Here is a 20,897-nt window from a genome sequence, read left to right as displayed (position 1 = left end):
AAGGATCAGTTTCATGGATTGATCACTTTTACGGATGTTCCGGATCTTCCGGAGGACGGTCCTATGGACATCCAGGTTCTTGTTTATGTCACAAGCCCAAATTCTTTCTATCATCACAGTTCCTAATGTTTATAAAAAAGATGCGGAGCTCTAGGATCAGGATCGTGGATTTACTACTTTGACGGATGTTCCTGATCTTCCGGAAGACGGTCCGATGGCCATCTGGGTCCATGACCCAAATTCATTCTAATATGACAGATCCTAATGTTAAAAAAAAAACGCGTAGCTCTAGGATCAGGATCATGGATTGACCGTTTTTACGGAAGTTCCGGATTTTTCGAGGACCGTTCCGTTGTCTCCAGGATCTACATATAGGAACCATGACTGTATTCTGGCTAATTGTGAACATTTGTGCCCATTAATCTAAATTACAGATCTTGCGCCACTTGTAAAACCCTACAAACACACCTTTCAAAAAAAACGTGTAACAACTCTTTTCGCTTTTTAAAAAATTAGACGACTCTATTTTCAAGTTTTTTGCAATCAAAATCATCTAGAAACCCTACGAATTCTAAAGGAACCACATTTTTTGAAATTCATTAAGAAATGGCTAAGTTGTGCCATTGCAAACTTGGCGTTACACGTTTTTCGGAGGCATCGTATTCGGAGTGTTAAAGACTCTTTTGGAATCTGCTTTAGATGTTCCGGAGTGGCCGCATCAGTTTGTACCGAAACCAATTTATCGTGAAGTTTTATACGTCACACGGCATGTCTGATGTTAAAAATTAATCGTCCTCAATAAGCACTTCCGGAACCTGCTTCAAATGGTTTGGAGTGGCCACATTGGTTCGTACCTGAAACCAATCTAAATACGTCTATTGGCCTAATCTTTCAAAAACATGAAGTTTGAAACGTCGCTCGGCATGTTTTGCTGTTAAAAATGAATTGCCCCCAACGATACCATGGTGGAATCTATTTCAGTATTCCGGAATGTTCCGTTTATCCTGCACCTAACCGGATGATTTCAGCTGCTGCATGCGATGCATGTTGACGAGTCATCTAGAGGAAAGTCTCAACGATGACAATGTTTTTGAAGAACTGGACAACTATCACGTTATGACGACCTCTCGACAGCAGGAAGGAGAGGTAATTAATTTAAATAGTTTTAGTTTGCCGCCCAGTTCTGAAGCACAACATTTGGAATTGCGTCGTAATGATGAAAGCAAGGAGTTGGTTATTTATTGCCAGAATTTTAATAGAATGAGAAGCTGCGGCCAAAGCGATTGAAATTTATAAAAAAGTTAATGCTTGCACTTTTCCTGTGATTTTAGGAACAGCAACAAGTTGGAATTCTAGTATTAATAACGAAGAAGCTTTCGGTGATCTAATGTTAATAGAGATGATCGCGATAAATTATTAACCAACAAAAAATGCGGTAGAGGTGCGTTAATAGCAGTTAGTGTGGAGTATGAATCTGAGCAAATTTCATCTTGTAAGAACAAGAAGTTTGACCCTGTATGTGGGTCAAATTAATTATTGTTGATCGAGCTCATATTTTCGCGGTTGCGTAATTTCCACCAGAACATGCTATAAAAGAGGCATTTGAAAATTCAGTATTATATTTGAATTCGAGGCTGAAGCTAGCGTTCACATATACGGAGATTTTAATCAACGGGCAGCTAATTTTATATGTCGAAAATGAATCCATTTTGGTTCAGACCCTTATTTTGATTTCAGTAAGGCAGACTATGGTGCTATCAAAAATAAATTGAACAGTATAGATTGGCAACTTGTAATCCGTAGTCATGATGCAGAACATGCAGTTGGTGTATTCTATCAGATTATTTATTCTATTCTAGAGCAGACAGTGCCCATGAAGCAAAAGAAAACATCCAATGCAAAAGCACCAATATGGTACAATAGACAGATAATAAATCTTAGAAATAGAAAACAGAAAGCTCATAAAGCGTACAAGAGAAACAAAAATTATAAAAATTTTGCCTATTATCTTACCGTTTGTTACCAACTTTATTTAGAAATTGAAAATGCATATGAAGAGCACAATAGAAAGAATGAAACTAACATTAAGTCAGACCCAAAATCCCTTTTAAAGGAAGGCAAAAATCCAAGAGCTTTCCATCAAAAAAGCAGTTAGACAGTAGGTTGGGCAATTCAACTAGTCAGATTAGTAACTTATTTGCTGACTTCTTTCAGGAAGTTTATGCCAAGGTTGCAAATACTCATTTCAGCTAAAACAATGTTTTTTTTTTAAATTATGAAATAATTAGATGCTATGATCAGTAAATCGCTGATTGTGACTCATAGAAAGCAAAATTTACAGGTTTTATGTTTCAAACGTATACTGTGTAACCTCTTCTTGTAAGTTACAAGTAAAACATTTCATCATACCATCTAATCGTTTTATTATTCCGAAAAACATTATTTTAGCTGAAATGAGTATTTGCAACCTTGGTTTATACAATTCACGATGAGAATGAGCAAGATTATTAATATTTTTCGTATCACTCCGAACCAATGAAGAACATCGCAGTTGATAATTATTAATGACAATATATTCTTACAGATTAGGACGGTAATTACTAGCAAACAGCACGGATTTGTTAAAGGACGATCTACAGCTACCAACTTGATACATTTTGTGTCATATTGTTTAAACTCAATGGATAAAGTAAATTATGTAGAAACGCAATATGCTGATTTTAGTAAAGTATTTGACAGAGTTGATATACCACTCTTGCTTTTTAAGCTATCCAAATTAGGCTTCAATCTTACACTCAAAATAATACCCACTTTAATACTACGTGAAAAATCACGTAACGTTTCAATTTTCCCACTTCAGTCTACTTTACGTGACTCTCGTAAAATCTACGCAATACCACCTGAATATTAAAAGAAATTCCAATTACACCCATTTATTTATCCAATGAAAATTATGTGATTTCCACATAACTAGAATCTATGTGCGTTTCACGTAAGTCTTAAGTGAATTCCACGTATGAAAAAAGTAGGGCACTCAGTTGGGTGTTCAACATGACGGCATGAGTGTAAAGATGCAGATTTGTTACTGTTTTATTTTTTGACTGGTAAAAACGTAAGTATGAGATTTAAATTATGCTGTAAAATATTCGATTTTTGATTAGTGTATTTGAAGGTGGCAAGCAACAAAAGCAGTTGACTTTTGTCTTCCTTTCCAGGTCCACTATGGATCCTCATCAGATACCATCAGCGTGATAATCGATAGCCACGCAAGAAAAAATGTACGGCTCCTGCACTTCAACAAATACCTCCACTTTGCTCAACTGCAGCAGTCGAGTTTACAGCTCACGACTCCTCACCGGAACGGGAAGTATTACCAGTCATAGGCAGCTCAAACGGAGGCAAAGCTACCACGAAGCCGGGAAGTGCAATCGTCCCATGGAGGCACGTTGACCAAATATCGAGTTTCTGATTGGGTTTTATAGCAATGTTTTTTTTTCTTTTGTTTATAATAAATTGAACGCTCTAAGGCGAATAAAGAAGTTTCATGAATTTTGTTGTAATAAGCATTAAAATTAAGAAAAAGGAGCCAACAGCAGTACAAATAATGGTATAAGAAACCACTATGAAATCTATCGACAGTATCAAGTAACTTCTACGTGATAATCCTGTGACGTTTAAGCTTCATGAAATTAGTGCCCCTACATGAGAATTATATACAAAGTTCTTACGTGGAAAGTACGATGGAAAAATTCTACGTAGGTTTTCATGTAGCATTGAAGCGAAAATTATTTTGAGTGTAGGCTATTGAAATGGATCGAGTCGTACTTATCACGGCAGACACAAAAGGTAAGATTTGAAGGAAATCTGTCCACCATAGTTAATGTAACATCTGGTGTGCCACATGGTTCACATTTTGGTCCATTACTGTTTATTTTATTTGTCAACGATATAGAACATATTTTGAGATTTCTTCATGTTTCTATATATGCTGATGACATGAAATTTTTCATGGAGATATCTAAAGCACCTGATCTTCAAATATTTCAACATGAAATCGACGTTTTTTACATATGGTGTAAGAAAAATTTGTTAAAACTAAATGTTAATAAAATCTGGAACGCGCTAAAATCGGTCAACTTCAAATTGGTGCATTTCTGTTAAAAATGCATTAAAAAAAAACCTGAAATGCTGCATTTGGAAGGTGAGTGTATATACAATGGTTGCTATGATGAGTTTCACCGTTTGCTCTCCAGTTTTCAAAATGACGTCCAAGCAAGAGGAGCAGCGTGTCAAAATTTTGCTCGCGCAGCAAGAGAATCCGACGTTCTCACACGCCAAGTTGGCAAAATTGCTGGATGTGGCCAAATCGACCGTGACAAACGTTTTAAAAGTGTTCTGTTGACCGCCAGAAAGCCTGGAAGCGGTGGCAACCGTAATCCGGACGTGGCAGCGACGACGAAGAAGGTGGTGGTGAAATATAAGCAGAATCATAACCTCTCTATCCGGGACGTCGCTGCAGCCATGGTAAAAACACTGAACCCTTTTGCACGGGTGGCAGTTTTGCCTACAAACACACCACCAAGAGCATTGAGTTTTACGCTCCGTACTAGTGCTCGATAGAAAACACCAAATGCAGCGAACAAGGCACCGGTACCGGTGCCCGTGCATAATTTTTTGCACCGGTGTATGGATCTTCGGCAAGCACCAAAGCCGAGTGTTTCTGACTTCGGGAAACACCGCAGCCGAGTGTTTTCGATTTCGGAAAAAAACACTTGCTGCTCGTAGAAATTTTCTTTGGGCGACTTCAGAAAGATTATCGTAGCTCCTATGCGCCTTTAGCATCTTCTGTCTCGACTAAAGCTGATATACGAGTGGTCAAAGCAACATTTTCATAATACCTTGAACAGGTCGATTGCAGTCTGTACCTTCCAGTCTTTTTTGTCAATATTATTTTCATGAGATAAATCTATGAAATTCATTTCGATTTCTTTTGGCTAATAAGCATTACGCAATATTATAAAGCTTATGAGCTCAAGGGATCAACTACCAGGATTATTAAAAATACACAAATCACCCACTTCGGAAGAGCGTGTTTCTGTTGCCGTCCACCCACTGGTATTTCTTGGCTTTACATCAAATAATTTAGCTGATTGATTTAATTTGATTAGAGTCAATATAATAATCATAACTTATCTTCAACCAAACCAAACAGCTCAACTGATTGAATAATAGTAGAGATATATGGGGTGTTTACATAATATGTAATATATTACATGCTGGTTCACTATTAGATAATAAATAATATATTATATGCTGGTTCACTAGCTCAACCAACTCAACTAACTAGCACGAATTTCAGAGGCTCCTGACATCTCATGCTGGTAGATGTTGACGTCCTGTTTACATTATGCTGACTATTTATAAGTACAGCTTTAGTTCACTAGCATCAGCATACCAGCACAGATGTAAACACCCAAATAGCGGTGGGTGAACAGAACTACTCACCATTCATGTAGGGTAGAACAGCCCGAAATGCACCCCGGGCCAAACACCCGTTTTGATTTTTCATAGCTATTCCACTGGTAATTTTGCCGAAATCCTAAGTAAAGTACTAAACTAGCACTGTAACTTGTCCAATTTATGAATTAAAAACGGGAATGCTAGGAAAAATCGCAGCGAGCGATTTGCGCGAGGTGCATTTTGGGCTGTTTCCCCCTAAATTAGAATGCGCGCAAGAAGGATCGCATTCTACCTTCTACTAGCTCCATATCAGCCATGGTAGCTGTTTTGTTGTTGTTGGATATAAGTTATCGTTATTAGATTGACTCAAATCGTGTGAAAACAATCAGCTCAATTAGTTAACATAAAGCCAAGAAATACCAGTGGGTGGACGGCAACAGAAACACGCTCTTTCGATGTGGGTGATTTGCGTATTTTTAATAATCCTTGTAGATGATCCTTTGAGCTCATAAGATTCATAAGATTGCATTACGCCAAAAAAGAAATCGAAATGAATTTTATAGATTACATTTTGAAAATAATGTTGACAGAAAAAACTGAAAACAGATCGGAATCGATCCATGGACATTGGATTTATGAGACCAGTGTTTCGACCACTTGTCTATCAGCTCTAGACGCATTTAATTGCTACCTTGTGTAACACCATAATCTTTCATAAGTCCCCCAAAGAAAATTCCTGCGAGCAGCAAGCGTGTTTTCCGAAATCGAAAACACTCGGCTGCGGTGTTTCCCGAAGTCAGAAACACTCGGCTTTGGTGCTTGCCGAAGATCCATACACCGGTGCAAACAATTATGCACGGGCACCGGTACCAGTGCCTTGTTTGCTGCTTTTGGTGTTTTCTATCGAGCACTGGTACGGAGCGTACAACTCAATGCTCTTGGTGGTGTGTAAAAAAGGCAGTACGCAGTGTAGTGTTGCGTTTAGACATGCCTGCGTCGCTGGCAAGCTCAATGTCTCCCATACTACTGTGCAGCGGGCCAAGGAACGAGCCGGGTTGTCGACGTTTAAGAAGGTGAAGGTGGCGAACCGAGATTACAAACAAAACACGTCGGCAAAGCAGCGGTCCCGAAAGCTGTATACGAATCTGCTTACAAAGTTCAACTGTGTCGTCATGAACGACGAAACTTATTTGAAGGCGGATTTCCGCCGGGACAGGAGTTTTACACCGCATCAGGAAAAGGGAAGGTGGCTGAAATTTTCAAAACCATGAAACCATCGAAGATCCCGAAAAAATATCTCGTCTGGCAGGCCATATGCACGTGTGGTCTAAAAAGCGGCATTTTCATTACTACGGGAACCATCAATCATTTAAATCTAACTGGCGTTCGGCGGCAAATAAGGTCGATGAGACCACTGTGCAAAATTTAATGGAAGGGGTTAAGCAGTTAAGGTAGTTGGGATTTGGCAAACCAAAAGAATAAACGAACATTTTTTTTCTTTAAATATATGAATTGAACTACCAAAAGAAAAATAAGATGATTTTTGTGATATGAATTTTGACTGAAAGAAACGATTTTTTGTCGACCAATTTTTGCACGTTACAGTCTTTCAATGCAATTCTATATAGTTTGCAAGAAAGCACGCTGTAATACACGACACAATTACTCTTGGCCAGAAAACAATTCAACGATCCTATCAAGTCAGAGTGTTATCCTCGACTCCAAGTTAACCTTTGCTGATCCCTACAATAACATTATCTACAAAGCAAGCAACATGCTCGGGTTCATTAAAAGATTTAGTTTGCACTTCAATGATCCTTACAAAATCAAAACACTTTACGTAGCATATGTGAGGCCTCTTCTCGAATATTGTAGCATAGTTTGGGCTCCATATCATGATACACATGTTAACCGCATTGAATCAGTTCAAAAGCAGTTCTTGTTGTTTGCTCTAAGAAAGTTGGATTGGACGAGTTCTCCACTTCCAACTTATGAATCGCGTTGTATGCTAATTAATTTAGATGAGCTCAAAAAGCGACGAGAGTTCGCAATGATTGCTTTTATAAACGATGTAATTTCGCAAAGAGTTAACAGCCCAGAGATTTTGGAAAATATTAATTTTTATGCTCCCACTCGCCCACTGCGGAATAGAAATTTGTTTAGCATCAACAATCAAAGAACAGACTATGCCAAAATCTTCTTTCCTTTATTTAACGTCGGTCTCTGTTCCACAATCTAGTGCCAATCATCGACGGACATCGATTGCCATCCATTGACGGCAATCGAATGTGCAGGAAGGCAGCTTCCACACCTGCGTAGGATATCGCACCCATTCATCAACACACATGGGCCGGGACCAACGGCTTTACTTCCCTTCCGAAGGAAGACGTGACCAGAGATTTTTATGCCTCAGAAAAATCCCACCGACCTCGGCTGGGATTGAAACCAGACCCATTGGGGTGAGAAAGCAGTCACGCTTACCACTACACCACCGGCGCCGGCTTTATGCCAAAAATAGCCCATTGAATAGAATGATGTCTTGCTATAATACATACTGTGAATCTATTGATATAAAAATGAATAAAAGTACGCTTAAAAAACTTTCTTCACGAGGTTAGCTAGGCATCAATAATAACATATAAATGTTATGCAAGTACTTGAAGTAAAATTGTAACAATTAGCGTTTAAGTAAAACTGTAAAACGGTCTACACTGAATGACGACAAATAAATAAATAAACACGACTCACTTTGATGTCTTTAGTTGCACTCAAATATCTTTCACAAAAATCTTGAAACGCAAGATATTGAAAAATACTAATTTTCAGATGGTGACACTGTGATAGCGGATACATTATTGGATATAGTAAAGGAAATCCAATCAGATTAACAAATTCTTCCAATATCTCCGACAGCCTAACCATCAAAACCTGTGATTCTGTTCCCGATGCACATCGATGCCGCGCCGTTGCCATTAGTGAAGATGACTACGACGATGATCATGACGATGATGGGCTACTGCAACAAGGTGCTTCGTACTTATGGGTTTGTTGTTGTTACTAGTCTCACTCTCAGCAGAGATCCGTACCTAACCTACCGACCAATATTGTGTTGCTTATTATTATTATTATTATTACGCCACTACAATACAGCCAGTAAGCAGCAACCAAACCAACTTGTGCCTATATCTATAGAGACGCGAATCTTCAAACAGGCTCGGTAGGTAAGCCGTGCGACGCCGCGCCGCACAGTTATTGAAAGTGAAACGTACAACTTTATTATGATGTTATGAAAACAGTTTCACTATAGCGCAGAAAATGGTGTAATCGGACGGATTTAAACCGCGTGCGTTTGCTGGTGACGGTTGGACCGAGGTGGAGTGCTGAACATAAGATGAGCTATTTATAACGATTAGTACGAACACCACCGTGGAAAAGCGCGTCTTTTTTTTTGGGGAGTGGATTTGTTTATATTGGAAGGATCTCCGGGTAGTAAATTGCAGTTTTGAGACATGACTCTGCTGCATGATGATTCGCGAAAGTGCCAAACCACACGGACGGTTTATAAATCCCGGCAACGCAGTGACATAGTCCGACACACCACACCTCCACCACCAATACGAACGACATCATCGAAAACGACAACAGCAAGAAGAGCGGGTGATATTTATAATGCGACGACAACCCGAAAACGATGCTGCCGTTTGCGGTAGAAATGGGGAAATGACTTGGGAAGTTGTTGAGGTTTGTTAACCAAACGTTGCTCTACCAGATTAGAATGACTTTCATTGTTTGGGAAAATGCGAAAAGCGTTGCTTCGTCCCCTGAAGATGCTTTCTGTCTGTGACTTACCAATAGTACAAATTATTTTTTTACAGCAGCCAGGTTTTGAATTAGAGACGGGCAACATTATGATTGCTGATAGTTAAACACGTGTGACCAGTGTGACATGGGCCATTCACTACTCATCGGGAACAACCCAACAAACAATTGTCTATTGAAGCAACGACTTCTTGGCCATTCAACTGCATGCTTAATAGTACTTGTACTATTTTTAATAATAACTTCTGTTCAGGCTTTGTTCACACAAATCTGGAGAATTTATTAAACCACAACATCGAAATATTTGGTGTTGAATAAGGTATGTCGAGAAGCTTTTATTCGACTTATATTGAGTTGTAACAGAGTTTATACGATAAAATTAATGATTATTCAGCGTTTATTAGACATCATTGCTTCTAGTCTAGTCTAGTCTAGTCTAGTCTAGTCTACACATACACAGCCAGTACTTGAAAGAATCCTGGGAAATGATACATCTATCATTTTTCTTGTCATTATTAATGCCTGCTGCACATCAAGGATGTGAAACAAACAATAAAGCGGCCAGGCCTACTGTGTAGCGTTTAGTTAATTTTTGTGGAAGTGAATGTTTACCATGTCTACTTAATAAGTATAGACAGTGGTTAACATTTAATCCACAGGTAATCAAAGAGCGGGGACATACCGTACCAACCGCTCCGTATGCAGGATTTGAAAATAGGCTATATAAATCGTTGGGAGTGACAGAGCTAAGAAAGTTAATGTACACTCCTTGGTTGTCCGATCTCCTGGGATGGAACACAGGTATTTACCCCTTGTGTTCGAGCGTACAGTCCTCCCTCCGTACAAGCGTGGACGGCACCGCCAACCCACTGCGCCATCCCTCAATCGATCCAGCCGACCTCAGTCGAAGGACAACATAGAGCGGTGTGCGGACGTAACCTATACGGAGGGAATGCTGTAGTCGCCTAGGTTATAGCGCCCTTGCTCGCTTTATTAGACATCACTGCTTCTCCTTAAAACAGTGATGCTCTGTATACGCTTGATTCTCATGTGAAGTAACGTTTAATTAGACATTATTATACATTTATTAAACGATTATTCAACTGTGGGAAAATTAACCCGAAAATAAGATGAACGGGGACAGGGAAGGGGGTGTGGTGTGTTTTTCTTAAGCGTATTGTATTTCATTATTTCTGACGTGGCTCGCACCACACAGATATTAGAAAATTTATTAAATACTTATACATGTCGTTGTATGGTATGGGATTCGAACCATGTACCTTCCGATCACCAGCCGCTTGCCTTGTCATCTGAGCTATCCTAGAATTCATCATATGGGCAACTCAATAATCTGTAAAAGCTTGCATGAAAGTAAATACCTATCAGCACTCCCGATCGCAACTCTAGCTCCTTGAAGGCCCTGTGGGAATGATTAATTCATTCATCGTTGTTTTGAATGAGAACAATGTTGCCTCTTCACATCTCCAAGGCGAAAGAAAGGATGCTCGGTTATATTTTAAACTAGATCAATGCATTCATTATCGTGAGTCATGTGATCGATGATTACTATTTAAATTAATTATTGTAAAAAAAAAAGGTTTGAGCTTGGGATTGAACTCATGACCTTCTAATTGGAAAGCGGAAACGGTAACCAATACTCTACTGATTTCGCCTTGTTGTAAGACTGAATCAGTGTTGTCGACTAATGAATCTAATACGTCGTTTATAAAGCATTTACAAATCATGTGATTACAACATGGACGCATAGTGGTATAAGAGCTATTATGCTGACTGTATTCACCTTTATTCAACAATATTGTAAAGTAATGCAATGCAATCTTATCAAGGAGCTGGAGAACATTTATTAGACGTCTAATAAAGCATGTTATTAAATCAATTGAAAACAGTCGAATTAAAGTGTCAATGTATGTACAAATTACACTTATTCAGTTTGTTATTAGATCGAACTTCTGGCGTTGAATTGGGAAGACATTTAACACTTTTACAGCTTTTAATAAGTAAATTAATCAGATCAGAGCAAACAGTGGAATAAATGTGCATCTATCGATCTCAATGAGCTTTTTCAGCACATAATTCGACAACTCTTTTTATTCAGCATTGTACACTGTTATACAACACTTATTCAATATATTTTCTTATTTGTGACTTTGAATTGTTTGTTGGGTGGTATAAGAGCTATTTTGCTGAGTGTATTCACCTTTATACAGCAATATTGTAAAGCAATGCAATGAAATCTAATAATGGAGCTAGAAAACATTTATTAGACGTCTAATAAAGCATATTATTAAATCAATTGAAAACAGTCGAATTAAAGTATCTATGTATGTGCAAATTACACTTATTCAGTTTGTTATAGATCAAGCTTCTGGTTCTGAATAAGGAAGACAGTCAACGTTTATAAAGCTTTTAATAAGGAAATTAATCATATCAGAGCAAACGGCGGAATAAAGACGCATCTATCGATCTCAATGACCTTTTTTCAGCACATAATTCGACATCCTGTTTTATTCAGCATTGTACACTGTTATACAACATTTATTCAATGTGTATGCTTATTTGTGACTTTGAATTGTTTGTTGGGAAATCCTGTCTTTGCTATATGTGAGGCAATTTTAAGCAAATATCTGATAGAGGAAACTTGGCCATGCTCCTACACAGCTAAAAAAAAGTAGTGTAAATTTCCGTTACGATGATGCACATAAATGGAGCGTCTTATATCATACAAGTTTAGATTATAGATCGTGTAAATTTATGAGACATGTCATGCAATATTCCATATATTGTATGCAACTATCCACTTTTGTTTGCAACATTTCTTGCAAGCTGCTAGTTTACGTGAAAAGGAAGTTTACATGTATGAATGTTTGCATGCATGGATGTTTACATCGCCAGTAAAATTCAGAATTTTTTGGGGGGTATTTTTGCAATATGTTGACACTATTTCACGTTGGTTACAAGTTTTAGATTATGAGTTGTGCTAAAACTGTTGATTCAAACCGTTATCATCTAGGTGCACATAAATATTGCTCACAAAACTCACCAATATTTTGATCTTATAGTTTTTCTGAGGTATGCCCAAAATAGGGAACTATGACCAAAACTGGTAAACTTATCTCACATGCCTCAATAGCCACTTTGCGGAAGCTGCATACATGAACCTTAACGATTGCCGATGCGAACCCCAGTTACTTAAAGAAGATGATCAGCATAAGATTCTTGAAATTATTTTCTGCAGAACCTGAAGTTGCATAGATATAAACTATAAAGTCATATGAAGTTTGCACTAGATATTCATCGTTTCAGGAATCTGTCCATAATTGATAAATGTTTGCTGGTCAACACGTCTGTACTATCCAAATTATGGTACTTAGCACAGCTATTCCCGCCTAATAACGCGCAAATAGGTACAACCCGCTCAGTCGTAGGACAGTTCGTTTGGAAAGGATCTATTTTCAAAACTCAATTCAATTATATTTGGACTATGAGAAAGGTGGCATCTTGCACAAGGGAACTTTTACGAAGAAAGTTCCTTGATCAATTATAGACATCCAGCAGCACTCGGAATAAATGCAAATGAATGTTTTTTTTTTTCGCGCGCGGAGTATGAAAGAAACAAATAACGTAGGATCAGTGAGGCTGATGTACATTCGCTTCTTAGAAAATGGGATGTTGAAACCAAAAATACAGAATTCTCAACTGGACATAGACCAACATATCCCACTGAATTATCTCATAAGTTGTGTGACTTGTGGAGAGGATGATGATTGATTGATTTATATTTATTAGGGAGGCTGAAGGGGCTGGTTCGCCTCCAAGTTGGAGAGGATGATTCAAATGAACATAAAATCAGAACCAGTGTCGGAAAAGTTCACAATATTTCACGAAGTTCACCAAGAGAAAAGTTCGCGAGTCATAGTGAGTTTTCGCGAACTTTTCCATCACTGATCAGAACGAGCGTACAGTCAAAACAAATATGGAAATGGTGTTCTCAAATTCTTAAGAATAATTCCGGAGTAGCTTTCGAGAAAATGGAGGATTTTCTGACGTGGCGTATAGATTGTGGAAACCAGATGCAGAAAGCGGCTGTTTTGCTATTTATCACTTGCGTTAGCTTTTATCTTACACATTTTCCAAACAGTAGTTTGTTGAAGGGGTAGGTCACTCCGCACACCAATCTTGGGTCATCTTTTTTGACAGTGTGCCACAAGTGTGCCCCAGGTGTGCTGATTGTGCCGGTCATAGAGCAAGTTGCGCTTGTTTGTAAAATACCCATCCCGGCAACCCGGTATTTCTGACACCTTGAATGTTTTGGTTTGAAATCGCAAGGATAAATCGGATTGAGGATGACGTGGGAAGTGGCGGGTGTGCTCAATTTTGGTGTTTTGTATTCCATAGAGTAATAAAAGTACTGTGTTTTAGTGTTTTATAATGCCCTCAAAGGCAGACCAGCCACCTAGCCTTTCGGCCGGAAAGACTATATACTATAGTGGACGATGAATAGACTTCTTTAGTTTGTTTTGTGTGAGTTGAAGCATTATTTGAATTAAGGGTACTAATAAGGTCTGATTAACTGCCTCTTTCTCTTGAGCCCACTCTAGAACCTACATTTCGTATTTAGATCTATAAGTGAACTGCTGGTTTGCGTTCCTATGGTATATTCAATTAGAGGGTGTTCCTGAATATATAGTCAAACAGCACGTAATGTTGTGAACAACTTCAATGACAGTTGTCCAGCAGTGCTCCCATTTTATTTACAACAATCCAATGCCAACGAGATTGTGCTGAAGGTGTGCCTATGGATGTGCCCAAGCTGTGCCGAATCTAATTTCGGCACAATGTGCTGAGTGACTCTCCGCTTGAGTTCGTTCGTATTCAAGAAATTGATTGGAGAGAGACGATGGAAAGGTAGAATAGTCTTTCAGAAAACCTCTGGTAAATATTTATGCATATGTTAACAGGATGATGTTATAAATATGTAAAATTCGCAATGTAACGGATAAAATTATCAATACAAAAAAAAGCCTAGTATCTCACGGTACGGTATTATCCTTAGGATTCCCTTGGTACTATCTTCTGAATTCCCTTTGAAATCCTCAGAATTGTCATTGTATTCTTCTCTTGAACACCCTATGATAATGCAACTGGAAATTCTTTGAAATTCTCCTCAGAATTCCTTTGGAAATGTTTTTACAAATGGTTTCCCTTGGAATTACAAGTTTAGAATTTTCTATCAACCCAACAAGCAAGAGCTTATTCAGGCAAAAATATGCTTCTTCTGCTAAAAAAAATAGCTTTTTCAGCCTTTAATCGGCTTAAATGGATTCCTGATGAAGATGAGTGGTTTAGTGTGGAATACTTGTCCCAAGTAACATTGCAAGTTTTATCAAGGTCTTAAAGCGTTCTTCAAGTCCAATTTATGGTCTACAGAACCCTCATAAAACCAAAATTGTTACTTGGGGTATAACGAAAGAGAGAAGGATTTGTATTTTATTTCCATTTAATTTCACTGCCTTATTTGCTTATTCTTGACAGGTACGCGTACTTCGCCCACAATGTGCAGACTTCTTCAGTGTCTGTATCTGTAGACGAAATACGCGTATCTGTCAAGGATAAGCAAATAAGGTAGTGGAATTAATTGGAAATTACTAATCATTCTCTCTTTATCTATCAAATTGATTGTTGGAAATCCTTCCAGATTCCTCATCAGAATACTCTTTCAATTTCGTTTCGAATAGCCTTGGAATCCATATTAGTAATTTTCCTAACAATCCCCAAGATGGAATTTTCCTTGAAATTGCCATCGAATTCTACTTAGATCAAAATTTAGCTCCTCCTTAGGATTCATCACGAGTTCTCCTCACATTTCTTCTTAGAACTCCTCGGAATTTATCCCTTGACTTCAGGGCCATCTTTACGGTAGGGCTAAGGTGCGCTAAAGTCAGGGTCCCCAAATTGGAGTGCCGGCTCATGATATTTCTATTTCCCAGCCACTTTTGGCCACCCAGGAATCGGGAAACAGCTGATGGCTCATTCCGGGAATTCCCGGGAATCGTTAATTAGTTAGCTTTTTCGGCAGTCTCCCGTGTTTCCTTTGAATATTTATGGAAACTTCTTTCGAAAGCTTTGTATTGTCTTTCCCGAAAGTTCCATCAGATTTAGTTTAGAAGTTTCTACCAATTTCGCCTAGAAGCGTCTTCCAAGTTTCCCCGGAAATTTCTTACAACTTAAAGTTTATTCCTACTTCTCCTGGAAGTTCCTTCGATGTTTTCCAGAACTTCCAACTGCTGTCTTCGAGTTCTACCAAAAGTTCGTTTCAGCTTCACCTGAAAGCTTGCTTGGAAGATTCTTGCTTCCTCTGTAATTGTCTTTCGAATTTCTAAGATGTTTTTGTGGCCTCTCCTGGAAAATTTATCCAAATTCTTACAGAGATTTCACCGACTTTCCTCAGAAGTCTGTGGAAGGCTAATATGGATTCGTTTGAAATTTTCAAATTTTGCATCAGTCTAATGGTTATGCTGTTTTGGGCAAAGTTATTCAGGGGGTCAAGTCCATTTGGTTAGTGGACAGCAGCTCAGAATGTTTGGTCCAAGTGGCGCTAGTGTACATGCAAAGTTCCTGAATAAACCATAAATCAAGATTCTGACCACCTAGGAAGTTACTGTCTTGGGCAAAATTGTTCAGGGAGTCAAGCCCATTCGATAGGTGAACAGCAATTCAACATTTTTGCACGACTTGACTAAGCTATAACATAACATCCTGACCACCTAGGATGATACTGTCTTGGACAAAGTTGTTCAGAGGGTCAAATCCATTTGGTTGGTGGAGAGCTGTCCCACATTTTTGAATAATGTGGCGAGAAGTTTTTGAATAAACTATAACTAAACATTCTGACCACTTGGGAAGTGGCTGTCATCGGCAAAGTTGTTCAGTGGGTAAAGTCCACTCGATTTGTGGACAGCTCAGAATTGTTGAACTAAGTGGCGTTAATGTACATGTGAAGTTACTGCATAAACTATGACTCAAGATTCTGACCATCTATGTTCAGAGAGTCAAGCCCATTTGATTGGTGGACAGCAGTTCAGAATTTTCTCACTACCCAGCGCTAATGCTTGAAGACAGTAACTTTCTAGGGAGGTTTAAATTATGATTTATTGCTTATTTTGGAACATCACATATACACAAGCGCCACATAGTGAGAAAGTTCTGATCAACATAATTTGGAATGATATTATTTGACTTATCTACATATCTATCAGTAGTCGACAAAATCCTCAAGCCTGTGAAAAATCGAAAATTGGTAACAAACCTTAAGGGTACCGAAGTCAAACAAAAGCCAGGCCTTCAGGAATGGTTACAACGGCCCTGCTGGAATTCTCTTTTAATACTCAATTCTTGTTCATAATTCTCATCAATATCCAAAGTTAAACAATGCTTTTGGATTATTTTCAAATACTGGAATATTATGCCTATTTTGAGGTTTGCAAATTGGCATAAAAAAGATCAAAAAATTCAGTGGTTCTTAACCTGGGATACGTGTACCATTTGGGTACACGAGGCACTTAAGGGGATACGCAAAACAAAAACCATACGAAAGGCTCAATTTATATTTAAAAAAGTTAATTATTTCCATGCGTTCAATGGAACATGGTTGTGATCAGTGCTGATAAAAATAATTTCTCCTACACTCAAATTAGCAGAAAATCAAGGTAACCCTTAACGATGAATTCGCATGAGTTTGAATTTTGACATGACCACATTCTCTCTATCCTATCCTATCTCATTATCCATTTTCATTTTCATCTTGATTTTGAACTTCAAATGAGCAGTTACACGTTAAATGGCGAATAGATCTGACACGACCTTCTCTGTTTATTTTTTTATAAAACTTTGCATAATAGTTTGTTATGATAAATAATTAACACTTGAGCAAAAATTCGGCCATGTTGAATCTTGAAAACAAAAAAATCAAAATTACGCATTCGATACTTTTCAACAAATCGTAGCTCGAAAACGATATTTCCAATCGAAATGAAGTTTGAGACAAAGTTGTTGGAATAAATAATTGCTTTACAGGAAAAACATACATACATCATTAAATTTTAGATAGGATAAGATGTTTAAAACTGGAATACCAAACAATTAATGATTTTGTCAAGCTTCTGAATTCATGTTCCATCAGATGTCACTGCTGTTGTTTGCGGTGACATCTTTCGGAAACTACACACAATCTGTTTTCCGTTAATTTTTCACAGAGGACACTGCAGTGCAAAACATGTCTGGTACCTCTATATATGCATTTAGATTAATATTCGAAGTCCCTCCTTTTTTAAAACATTCTGCACACAAAATAGCTCACCCCTCACAGAATTTCCCGCCGATTTTTATGAATGGGGTATCTTTTGTGTAGAATATGTAAAAAAGAAGGGACTTCGAATGATAATCTAAATGCATATATAGAAGTACCAGACATGTTCTGTAGTGTCAGGTACTCTATTTTGTAATCTGTGAAAGGGAAATCACAAATTGAGTGTCATCAAAATACATGGCATGTTGAGAGATAGAGGTCGTGAGAGAGAATTTTCTCTCTCAAATTTGATTTTTTGGCTCTCTGAGGACTGGTAGTAAAGCAGGTTAAACTGTATGGGGAAAAATAATTTTTATTTAATTGTTTTTTTTTATTTATTTATTTCCGGGAAAAAAACTGAACGACAAAGTCCCTGACCTGAATATGCACCAAAAGCGAATTATTCCCGCTTCTCTCAATTTCTATATGGGGATTTTTAACTCTTCCTACCAGCGGAACAGCGGCATCTCTGTTGAAATTGACCTGACGATATGATTCATGAATAATTCAATCAAAAAGTAGTCTTCAGCAAAGTTGTAGCTGATTCAAATTAACATAAGAACAGATAGAAAACTTACTCATAAAGCATTATGAAAAAAAGATAAGGATGATGTCCGGTACTGTATAGTACTTTCTCAGTCAGTCAACCGCAAAATACGCTAAACGGCTGAAATGTTGAATCATGTAATGAAACTAACAATTTTGATAAACAAAAACGACTAGGGATATCTATTAAGACAAACCAAAACTCAAACTAATAGACAAGAAAAGTTTATACAAGTTTTGCAAATTTTCACTGAAGTTTCGAAACATTCTTCGTCGGTCATGAAGTTCAAAACACAGGTATTCATCGACATAAAGTAGCTGAAATAACTAACTCAATCATCGACATTAAAAATCAAAGGGAACAATTTTTGACGACTCTTTGCCAAGGGGTACCGTACGTAACGTCACTCAAAAATGGTTGAGAACCGATGAACTACTTAACAAAAAAAAATCCAAACAAAATCTAATCGATCAATCAAACCAACACATTGACTAAATGAATGAACACAGCAACATTTGTTCGTGGTATAAATCTATTCAAAAAATAATGCAGATGGTCCATCCGAAATAACGTATAGCCACTAGTTCACGGAAGAACATGAAATCAAACTCACCGTTCGCACCACTTCACTGAGTATCGCTGCCTTGTCCGGCTTACAAGCGGTCATATCCCGCTTGTTGATCTGTAGAAACTCGCCGAGCTGTTCGATATACTCATTCTCCAGCTCCCGGCGGCGTTTCTCGTTGTTGCACTTGTTGATTTGTGATTGTGGCTGTAATTAATTACGAACAACGATTAACCCTGCTGCCCTTCAGGCTCGCCACGCTTTCTACCAACCTTAGTATCTGGTTTTCTACGAATCTTTTTGGTTGCTGCCGGAACCGACACGGCCGGAACTACCGCGTTCATTATTTTCGGCTGCAGTTGCTGTTGCTGTGATGCTGACGGTTGCTGGGAACTGGTGGAATGTTGCTGCTGAGATGACTGTTGTTGTAACGGCAGTCCACCCAATCCCAAACTCGGGCCACTGGCTTGCGACGACGATGAATATTGTTGTGACGATTGAGATGATTGTGAGAGCTGTGCATGGACGAGCCACTGGTCCGGCAGTGGAAGTTCACATGGACCAAGCCTGGAATGAAAAAAAACACACACACACTTTAGTCGAAACGTTCATCCTTTTCGGGTAATCTTTGTGGTTTCGGATAATTAACACTCGAACAACAATGAATCCCCGATCACAATTCAATAAATTCGCGAAAGCGGCCCCGCGTGGGTCGTAATGAGGTGCTGACAAATCATTTTTATTATTAATTGAACAGAGCAGACGCACAACTACGCACTTTTTACTCAGACAACAGTTAATCAACGCGAGGCAAAAAACGTCGAATAAAACCCGGAAAATGTCGATCCCAGTCGACACGGTAGGTGGCGCTTTGGGAGGCAATTAATAAAATTATCCAAATCATCGTCGTCATCATTCCAATACAGAATATTCAAAATCGTTGTCGTCGTCGTCGTCGTTGTGATCGACACAGACATCGAAAATTGATTGCTCTTCCGTTGCAAGGCGATTGATTCAAATGCCATGAATCGGACTGTATGTGGCTATGTATGTACCTCGAACGCAGATAGAAAATGTCACTGTATATTAGCCTTTCATCTTATTCTTTGCTTATAATGTTACCACTGGAACATATACCTATTCTTTATTTCCGGAGTACTTCCATTTGTAATTAATTGACCGGGCCGAGAATCGAACCCGCCATCGCCAGTATACCGAGCCTACTCTGAATAACCTGCTGCGCAATCCAATAAATGGTTACCCCTCCTTGAATATGGTTAAATTGACACGTCAATCATTGCGGCTGATGTTGACGGTTGATGATTGCAATTTGCCACACCGCGATGGACCTACGGCAGATGGATGGATGCCCGGTTGTCGGTCGTTGACGAACGTGATGTGGCAGTTCTTTGATGTGCGCGATGGAACAATCTTGTGACATTTTTTTTTCCTGAATTTGAACCTAATCGGTTTTTCAAAAAAAAATATATTCCACCTGCACAAATTGGATTCTTTTGACAGATTAGTCAGGGCTAGGGTACACTACACAATCTTATTTTCAAATTGCATAAATTTCGAAACTGGACTGCATTTATGATTGAATTGAAACCTGTGTGATCACCGAAGTAAATTGAATACAAACTGTAAAAGTAAGAGGTTGGAAGATGACCCTGATCCTATATCCCTATCCCACGGAATTCTACACAGATTGAAGTATAGCAGTTATGGCACACTGGCAAATTGGTGATTACCCCAGCTTAGTTCTTTAAACTGGATTCAATCGGCCTCGTACCTGGAATTGCCAGGCCAGGGCCCAACCAACCACAACCTTATCAACCTGTTATCAATTCTTCAGAAATGCCATGAACTGTGGAGAAGTTGCCATCGCATTTCTGCATCAATGATTTCGACGGGAGCCGGTAATCACTACCAGAATAGTTGAGGACAGGGGCAATGGAATCGGCACACAGAGTGGTGCCAGGGAGGGATATCAAAAATGGCGTTTATTTATTTGCGCTGAAATGGATGATTGTAGAGGTTTGATGCCTTCAGGAATGTTTCTTGGTATGGCAAAACTCCCTTCTTGGTATGGTAAAACTTATTCGACATTAATGTAGGGTAAGGGTGCCAGTTTTGGCACT

General features: G+C 38.6%; 1 protein-coding gene across 6 annotated transcripts in view; it reads right to left on the bottom strand.

The window, feature by feature from the left end:
• tai (taiman) overlaps positions 1–19,194 on the bottom strand; it is a 64,678-nt gene extending 45,484 nt beyond the window's left edge. For all 6 annotated transcript variants that reach the window (XM_065237980.1, XM_065237982.1, XM_065237983.1 and 3 more), the window contains exons 1-2: positions 19,029–19,194; positions 18,805–18,963 (exon numbers count right to left, since the gene is read on the bottom strand). In XM_065237980.1, coding sequence (XP_065094052.1) covers positions 18,805–18,963; positions 19,029–19,100 — 231 coding nt within the window. In that variant the 5' untranslated portion in view covers positions 19,101–19,194. The remainder of the gene's footprint in view (positions 1–18,804; positions 18,964–19,028) is intronic.
• Positions 19,195–20,897: the final 1,703 nt, after the last annotated feature.

Source organism: Ochlerotatus camptorhynchus, unplaced genomic scaffold (assembly GCF_037179485.1).
Source record: "Ochlerotatus camptorhynchus isolate MF236.1 unplaced genomic scaffold, CSIRO-AGI_Acam_v1.1 ptg000670l, whole genome shotgun sequence".
Classification (NCBI taxonomy): Eukaryota; Metazoa; Arthropoda; class Insecta; order Diptera; family Culicidae; genus Ochlerotatus; species Ochlerotatus camptorhynchus.
Note: the sequence above shows the minus strand (reverse complement) of the source record. Positions and strands in the feature narration are given on the sequence as shown.